The 9,280-nt window shown below is 40.1% G+C and overlaps 1 protein-coding gene across 1 annotated transcript; it reads left to right on the top strand.

Moving 5' to 3' along the window:
* The first annotated feature begins 75 nt into the window (after nt 1–75).
* ralbp1 (ralA binding protein 1) lies at nt 76–8,960 on the top strand. The gene is made up of 10 exons (XM_026375036.1): nt 76–168; nt 2,400–2,708; nt 3,706–4,137; nt 4,234–4,583; nt 5,112–5,273; nt 6,018–6,149; nt 6,487–6,597; nt 6,739–6,860; nt 6,949–7,069; nt 7,389–8,960. Exons 2-10 carry the CDS (start codon nt 2,459–2,461, stop codon nt 7,686–7,688), a joined length of 1,980 nt encoding a protein of 659 aa, XP_026230821.1. The 5' UTR covers nt 76–168; nt 2,400–2,458; the 3' UTR covers nt 7,689–8,960.
* The last annotated feature ends 320 nt before the right edge of the window (nt 8,961–9,280 follow it).

The raw sequence follows: 9,280 nt of genomic DNA, 5'->3' as shown, positions 1-9,280 counted from the left end.
CAGCCAATAAACCTGCACAGACTGTGCATCAGCGGTGAAGCGACGGGCTCATTTCTAACTACATTTCCCATTATGCACCTGTTGTGCTGCGCAGGCGCAGATTGATCTATTTAGTAAACGAACAGCCGGAAGCTGCGCTCTGAAATTGACCGAACTGGATAGTACTTGGTAAAGTTTCTTGTCTGTTGTGTTTTGCTTGTTCAGCGACAGTACAGCTGTTGCAAAATGGAGTTTAACGCCTGTAGCTAATTATATATGTTATGTTTATTTCGTGTTGACGACACAGCGGCTTTAATCGTAACACATAGGCTGGCTAATCAGCTAGCTTATCAGGTTGGCAGCTAGCTGAACTAACGTTAGCATATGGGCCCTTCCATTCAGAAGAGAGCTTCAATTTTATGGCTGATTTGATGTAAATGTACTTAAATTAATTAGCACAGAAGCCAAATTTACTGTTTTAATGGAAAAGTAATCATTCGCAAATGGCTGTGTTGTGTTATTTTTGTTCTGTAAGTAGCATATGGCAAGAAAATAGTGAGGATGATCAGCCCACAGCGAAGGAAGATTAAGGTAGACAGGATTTATTAATAGTTTTGTTTCCAGAATTCAGCTGAACAGTGATAATGAATGTTATTATGTCATTTTGTATCAACACAAATATCTTATTGACTCTAAGTAACTTATTGGAGAAATGGAGGAACTGTTGAAAGTTGTTTTTACAATATATTTGGTACCAGACATCTGCAACCTACTGTCACTATGAGTAAACTGGAAACATATGCTTTTCTATAGGTTGTAGGTGTTATTCTGTTTTAAAGACATTGCAGTGGTAATCTAAATCTATCTACTTCCTGTTGCATGTACAAACTGAAGGCCAATGAGTTCCCATTTTTGCTTAATTTAACATAAGCAATGCAGGAAGCCCTATGTTGTTTCAAATAATTGTTGACTGGAGATGTGTAATTACATGCACATCAGGTATAAATGCCTGCACACTGACTCCAAGCAATCTTAAAACAACAAAAACAACTCAGAGACATTAACAATTCAAGATTGCACATATCAATAAGCTTAAGTACAAAGGCAGTGCATCAAAATAGATTTTCAAAATAGAAAAGGAAGACCTTTATATTGTAATTTACAATGCACAAGATGTGTCCTGGATAGACATCCAATCGCTTCAGAAATCTGCTACATGCATTGTATTTTATGCTTACCATGCACAAACATGTGTGCTGATCGAGGATAAGACGAGATAACACCAACAGGCTGTACTTGTCAATACACTTCAACTTGCAGAAAAAAAAGCAATATTCCATTATTGTTATATTATTTTTAAACATTAGTTTATGTACTTCATTATGAATATTTTTGTAATTAATGTCTATGATAGATTAAGACGACTGTAATTGTGTTTCTGCTGACAGTAAATGTCAAAAGTAGAAGATGGAATATGTGATTGTTCATATGGCAGAGCCCCATCTGGTGGGTGGACTTTACTGCTGCAGTTGTTCGTGAGGTCATCATCAAAACATTCAGGAGCAGAAGCCTAATAGCATAATAATAAACAAGATTCAAACCACTACTATTTATGGAGCATTTGTCAAAACAAAGTGCTTTACATAGTTGAAACATGATTAAAATATTTTAACGCTACTCTGAGGCAGATAAAATCATTCTGTTAATAATAATATATAAATGAAATGGAAGAAATCGACCAACAAAAACACGAAAACAAAACAGATAACAGAAACTTTTAGTGCACAAAATCTTTGGGTTTGATTTAAACTCAGTCTAGACGTAAAATAACTTAACTTTCCCAGATACCATTACAGCTTGTCAACAGAAATAATGTATGTTAATCATATGTTGACTTTATGTCTATTTGGTCTAACATGGTTTCTAAACTTTGTGCAAAGTGTTCTTTTAATAATACTAATACTATGTAAATATAGTAAATTGTTTTTCACATTTAAAAGTGGGAGTGTTTTTGTGCTTTTCTAAAGCCAGAACTATTAATTGTCATTTAGATCTTCATTTGATGGTGCACATATAGTAGTTCAGTCACACAAAGGATTTTAACATACAGCAAAACTGCAGCAGAACAATTGCAAACACCCAAGTTAAGCATTTGTTTTTATTGCTTAAGGCTGATTCATTAAATCTCTAAAGTGAAAAGTATTGCAAAACTAGTTTTTCAAATTAATTTGATCACTTTTTGATCAAAATGTATAAAAAAAATAATTTAAAACTGTTAAACAGGCTAAAAAGACTGTCTGCTGAATAAGAAGGAATATTAATAGAATCAGCATGAAAATTAAACCACACTTCTGTTGGATTATCTGAGAATTCAAGTTCTGGTTTGCAGTTTCTCAGTTTGTCTTGTTTATATCTTCTAGCTGCAAGTGTGATGGAGAGGTGATGTGCTGGTCAGAGGAGTGATAAGGTCAGAGCAGCCATGACTGAGTGCTTCCTGCCCCCCAGCAGCAGCCCTGCTGAGCAGCGCAGGGCTGAGCACCCAGGGGGCGTGGCCCGCACCCCGAGCTCTGAGGAAATCAGCCCCACCAAGTTTCCGGGGTTGTACCGTACCGGCGAACCATCGCCACCTCATGACGGCCATCACCATGAGCCACCTGATGCCTACGTCTCAGATGATGACAAAGAGCACAGCAAGAAGAAGAACAAGTTCAAGAAGAAGGAGAAAAGGAGTAAGACGTGATCTTAAATTTTAAAATCAAAGGTTTATTGTCTACATTAGAAACTTGTATATTAGGGCTGCATTTTTGCTTCCCTCTACTCCAGTTTGACACTGTACTATAGTGTAGTAGTACCTTAATTCGGTGATCTAAGATAAAAACAAAAAAACAGTAAACTCTGATAACTTGAGTTAAAACATTCTTCTCTTTGTCTTTCTTGTAGTAGGTTTCAGTGTGAGCATAATTTGTGCTTGTGTGTTGCATGACATATAGTAATTAAGGTGCATTAAAACAGGCACAGCTACATGTTTGTGTTTTATTCACAACAGGACAGTAACACCCTGTTAACAATAGTTGTTGTTGTAGTGAACTGAACACCATTGTAATGTAGTTGAACGCCTCCTCCACTGGTCCTATCCTGTTGGCTGTTGCCGTATGTAGCAGTGAGAAATCACTCCTTTGCTGAAAATGTTTTTCACTCAGTGGCTGTCAGGCCCTTTGTCCACTTTGTATCAGGATTTTTCCATGTCTGTATTTAGCTCCTATAACAGTGCGCGGTGGGAGAGAGGAAGAGATGGACAGTTTCAGGGCACACCCAGAGAGCCCAGTGAAGGTGTGTTTCAGGCAGCGATGTGATACACAGGGACTGTTCTGGGGAAACCCAGAGTAGAGATAATTACAGGAGACAAAAACTGTGAAGAGGCCACTAAGTGTCTTTGATGCAATTTTATGACCATTTACTCTAAGGAGAAATAGTTACACTGAGCTCGTTCTGAAGAGGAGATGCGTAAGGTGCAGTGGGAGCTATGCTAAATCGGTGGCTGACCTCTTTTCCAAGTCCCCATTCTCCCCCTCCTCTGTTATCGTCTCTCTCTCACACATCTCTCTTCCTGTTTCTGTTTCACTGCTATCATAGTTCAGTCGTAGGAGAAATAAGAAAACAGGGGTGCTTCTCCCGTCACATCTAAATCTATTTCTGCTTTTTCTTACGCTTTCTTTACTTTTACAGCGGAAGGCTACGCCGCCTTCCAGGAGGACAGTTCAGGAGACGAAGCAGAGAGCCCGTCCAAGATGAAGCGCTCCAAGGGAATCCATGTGTTCAAGAAGCCGAGCTTCTCCAAGAAAAAGGAAAAGGACTTCAAGGTGAAGGAGAAGGGCCCCAAGGAGGACAAGGCCAAGGATAAGAAATCTAAGGACTTGACTGCTGCAGATGTGGTTAAACAGTGGAAAGAGAAGAAGAAGAAGAAGAAACCGACGACGGAAGCAGAGCCAGTCCCAGTGGAGACCCCCACCTTCAGGCCCATCTTTGGAGCACCTCTGGCAGAAGCCGTAAAGAGGACAGCTCTGTATGATGGCATCCAGCTGCCAGCCATCTTCAGAGAGTGTGTGGACTACATTGAAAGCTATGGCATGAAGTGTGAGGGCATCTACCGGGTTTCAGGTACAGAAGCCTTGTGTTGATGTGACATTGTCTTGGGATAAAAGTGCTTGTAGAAACATTTTATTTCTGTGACTGATGTGCCTCTCTCCCTCTCAGGTATGAAATCCAAGGTGGATGAACTAAAGGCTTCATACGACCGCGAGGAGTGCCCCTGCCTGGAGGAGTATGACCCCCATACAGTTGCTAGTCTCTTGAAGCAGTACCTTCGCGAGCTGCCAGAGAACCTGTTGAGCCGAGATCTAGCCCAGCGCTTCGAGGACACCTGTGGTCGGCAGGTGGAGGCAGAGAAAGTGACGGAATTCCAGAGGCTGTTGGCTGAAGTGTCGCCTGAGAGCAGACTTATCCTCTCCTGGCTCATCACGCACATGGACCACGTTATTGCCAGGGAGGCAGACACCAAGATGAATATTCAGAATATCTCCATCGTCCTCAACCCAACCATACAGGTCAGAGAGGGGAGGTGGATAAAGAAGAGTAAATAGAATTTGGATTGAATGGAAAAAAGATAAATGGAAAACAATGGGCGAAAAGCTGGTGACAAAGCAAATTAAAAATCAAAAAGAAAAATGGCTCATTCTCAGTTGTACCTAAATATAAGAAACCTCCCTTAGCAACAAACCAACAGATTTTTATTGGATCAAACAGTCAGTTTATCTTTGAAATCCTGGCCCAGTTTAGTGAAGCTAATTCATCCCCATAGGGGACAGTCTCAGGGGCTGCTCCACTTTATCAGCAGCAGCAGCAGTAGCCACAGCACTGTTAAGTAAACACTTCATGAATGGAGTCCAGGGTCGGTTTAATCAGACTAAATAAATATGCAGGAATTTGTGTTGTGGAGAAATTGGTGCAGAGAAAATGTGTGACACATAATTAGACTTCCCCCAAATGCTCTGCAAGACTAGCTGCAGTTTGTGCACACATCTACACAATAGCCCTGTGATTGGTGTTTACCAGTTTGTTGACCTTGCTTTTAGATTGGGAATCGCGTTCTGTACGTGTTCTTCACCCATGTGAGGGAGCTGTTTGGTGACGTCGTCCTGAAGCCAGTGGTGCGGCCACTCCGCTGGTCCAACATGGCAACGATGCCAGCGCTGCCCGAGACCCAGGAGAGCATTAAAGAGGAGATCAGACGACAGGTGGGTTCAGTTCTACGCAGCAGTATCTATTTTAACCAGTTTATTGATGGACACAGATGATACACAAAACTATTAGAAGGATTTGGGTAAAGCTTTAGGAGTGCTGGAATGTACATTTTAAATAAGTTGCCATCAAAAATGCCAAATATTTACCAATTCCACCCTCTTAAATATGAGGATTCCTGCTGACAGTGTTCCCACTTTTTGTTCTGGACCTAAACAATTTGCAGAGGTGCTTTTTGAACCTGCTTTATGATGCTGTTGGTAAAATGTGTACATGTATATCTTCAGATGTGATTCGTCATTGGATTTGTTTCAAACTGAAATAGTTACTTTCAGGAAGGATTAAAGTGTGACATAATAATACAGAAAGAATTTAGCAAAATAAGCGTCTTCTGTTTATAGTCGATTGTCTTGTTGGTGCAAATCTTTATCTTTGCTTGTGCTTCTCAATGTGCCTGGACTTGACACTTATTCTGCATATGTTGCATTATTTAAACACAGTATAAACAAATTATCATTAATTTATACTGTGTGTGTGTGTGTGTGTGTGTGTGTGTGTGTGTGTGTGTGTGTGTGTGTGTGTGTGTGTGTGTGTGTGTGCGCGCGCGCGAGCGCATCACGCTGCAAAAACACAAACTGGAGACAGATATCTTTAACTTCACATTTATGTTATTGTTTGAGGAGAAAAACCTCACCAAGAGTTTTTTATGATGAGTATGTATGTGTGTATGTGTTTTTTAGGAGTTCCTACTGAACTGCCTGCACAGAGACCTGCAGGCAGGCATAAAGGACTTGTCCAAAGAGGAGCGACTCTGGGAGGTTCAGAGAATCCTAACAGCTTTGAAACGCAAACTGAGGGAGGCCAAACGCCAGGTAGTCCATGTTTGGATAATATTTCGATGTATGTCAGTGTTTTGTTTGTTCATTTAAGGACATTTTTAATAATTCAACATCAAATATTTTGCTCACCCTGTTTATATCAGTCAGCGTAGACTAAATACATTTCCCTTCAACAGCAGCACAAGGTGAAAAATCATCATAAGTTGTTCAAAACAGTATGATGTGAAGATTTATAGCAGGACTCTATTAGATACAATAGCTTTTTTGTATTAGCTGAGTCAACACGTGCAAAACATGTGCAAAACACATTTGTTATTGTTGTGCATAACTCTATTCTTCCTCTGAATGTTTCCTCTGTTGGCTCTTTTAGGAGTGTGAGAGTAAAATAGCCCAAGAAATAGCCAGTCTGTCTAAGGAGGATGTTTCAAAAGAGGAAATGACTGAGAATGAGGAGGAAGTTATCAACCTCCTCTTGGCACAGGTGAGTTTGTGGGGACAAACACCTGTAAAACTGGCATGAAAGACTGAGATTGTTTCTAAATATACTTACTCTTAATGAGCTCCATCTATGCCTGCTTGAGGTGGAATCATTCTGGGTTTCCCTAACTTCTTTTATAATCAGGAAAATGAGATCCTGACGGAGCAGGAGGAGCTGATCTCTCTTGAGCAGGTGCTTCGTAGACAAATAGCTACTGAGAAGGAAGAAATCGAGAGACTGCGGGCTGAGATTGCAGACATACAGAGGTTAGTTTTGTAACTTATTGGCATACAACAAGAACATGCATCATGTGTAGTTTAGGTCTCAGCTCTAACCCAGTATTGTGTTTGTCAGCCGGCAGCAGGGTCGCAGTGAGACAGAGGAATATTCGTCTGACAGTGAAAGTGAGAGTGAGGATGAGGAAGAGTTGCAGATGATTTTGGAAGATCTGCAGAAACAAAACGAGGAACTGGAGGTGAAAAATATAATTTAGCATATGCTAAGTGTTTAAAATGGTTGTTTTTCAGAAACTTTGACGGTTCATCAAGGTCAAATAGAGAAAAATCTTCAAGTACAAATTACTTGAAGTGTATATTTTTGTTGAGAGTTGAGAGACAGTTGAAGATCTAAACTATATGGACACATGTAATAAGTAATGAGCCCCCGTTTTGAAAAGCGTTGCTAAATAAAAACAGAATGGGATGATTTGTACAGGTCCGACATTTAAGTTGTACTTGCTTTGTGAATCACTGCATGTTTTTTTGTACATTAAACACGATTTTGTTGCCCTGTAGAACAAAAACACCCACCTGAACCAGGCCATCCACGAAGAACAGGAGGCCATCTTAGAGCTCCGTGTCCAGCTCCGCCTGCTGCAAAGCCACAAGCTGCAGCAGGAGCTGACCGTCCAGCCGCCGGCCGAGCAAGCACCTCCCACGCAGCCGAGCCCAGAGGCCCGCAGCGAGGAGCAATCCAAGCGCTCTGTGACAGCGGTGGCTGCCAGCACGGACACGGCTGCCTCGTCCAATGGAAAGACGGCTAAGGATCCTTCAAAGCCTTCGCCGAGCAAAGACAGAAGAGACACCAACATGTGAGATGTCAGTACTGCTGTACGTCTATGCCACTGGTCAGTTGTCCTGTAGCGTCCCTCTTTATCCACTGGAGATTTTACATTGCTGGATCACTACATGTAAGTTCTTTAGTAGGCAGCCATGGAAACAAAATCTGTTACACTGTCTTTGGTGTCCTGGCTCAGCACATATGAAACACGCTGTTAACCATTTTTACTGTGCAAATCCTGTTGTTACATGTTTTACATATAAGGGCTTAAGAAATAATCACTAGGCACAATCTCATTCGTTAAATGGAAATTTGAGACCACTGTGTCATCAATGACGACGCCAGACAGGACAAGTTTCCCCAGAGAACCACTAATATAAAACAGCTCTTTAAATAGTGAAGAATTTATGATTGGTTTATCTATATATTATATATTTAATTAGTATTCTAAAGAATATGGATGACTATTGAAGAAATATGATTTTAAATGCCAGCTTTTTAGTAATATATGAATATATGTGTGAATATATTGTAGATGTTTCCTTTGAACAGCAGACGCACATAAACACAGTGGCGTTGTACTTCACAACTGACCAGTGGATAAAAACATGAACTGCAAACAAATACACAACAAAGGTGTATTCATCACTGCATAATTTGACAATGTTTTGTGAAACAAGACTTGGCTCTGTAGCACCATCATCTGTTATCGCTGTACAAACAAGGAAACATGGGAAATGACATTTTTCCGCTTTTGTGATGGGATAACGGATGATGATGATGATGTGTAGTGATGATTTTTTTTTTGTCCAGTATGTGTGCAGAGACACACACTGTTGTGTATTTGATTGTGTTTTTAACTCTTGACGTGTGGAGTTAATATTGTTTGTGGCATCAGTTCGAAGAGAGTAAACGCAGCACACAATGTGTCATCAGTCATTTCAATTGTCATGTGATCCACAACTATTGGAAAGTACTGTCAGGCCTGACCTACTCACCATTTCTGTATATTATTGTAAGATTGCAAACATACTGTATTTTCAGCTCTTATGTTTTGTCATATGTTGTTTTTTTATAATTATGAATGAACCTTAATGGAGTATGCTAGTGTGACGGCGCCTGCTTTGGTCAAATCTAAGCAATCTCATCTGGACTCGTGATTCAACATGTTATTAATCCTTTGACTGAAACAGATCAATGTTCGATTGGGTTCAGAAGCGTCTCATAAGGTTATTTTCCTATTGTTCCAAGCTTTTGTAGCTTATTGTTGCATAATGCTGTGAAGAATAAAGTGTCAATCCAAATAATTGATCTTAATCACTTCCTTTCTCTGACACAAATCCTCATGTTTACTTATTTACTCATCTCTGTTTGACTAGAAGTGTTGTCCATATTTAGTAAATCCCATTTTCCAATACACATTCTCTGAATACTTCTCTCTCTGTTTAAAGATGCTGCAAAAAAAAGCTCATTTTGAGTATATAAAGTGTATAATTGCGTTTTCTTTAAATGTCAGAATAACGAATTTAGTATTTGATAGAAACAGGAAACATCCCACTTTTTGTCGCTGCTGTTACTGGTCTCCGATTTGAAACGTAGTCTCGTCAATTTACACATAAGCAGCGAG

This window comes from Anabas testudineus, chromosome 17, assembly GCF_900324465.2.
Source record: "Anabas testudineus chromosome 17, fAnaTes1.2, whole genome shotgun sequence".
Classification (NCBI taxonomy): Eukaryota; Metazoa; Chordata; class Actinopteri; order Anabantiformes; family Anabantidae; genus Anabas; species Anabas testudineus.
This window is presented reverse-complemented; position numbering and strand designations above follow the sequence as displayed.

Coding starts and splice junctions, on each gene's coding strand:
- ralbp1 (XM_026375036.1), top strand. CDS start 2,459: ATGACTGAGTGCTTCCTGCCCCCCAGCAGCAGCCCTGCTGAGCAGCGC. Junction 5,274..6,017: donor AAGAGGAGATCAGACGACAG/GTGGGTTCAGTT, acceptor TGTGTTTTTTAG/GAGTTCCTACTGAACTGCCT. Junction 6,598..6,738: donor TCAACCTCCTCTTGGCACAG/GTGAGTTTGTGG, acceptor TTTTATAATCAG/GAAAATGAGATCCTGACGGA.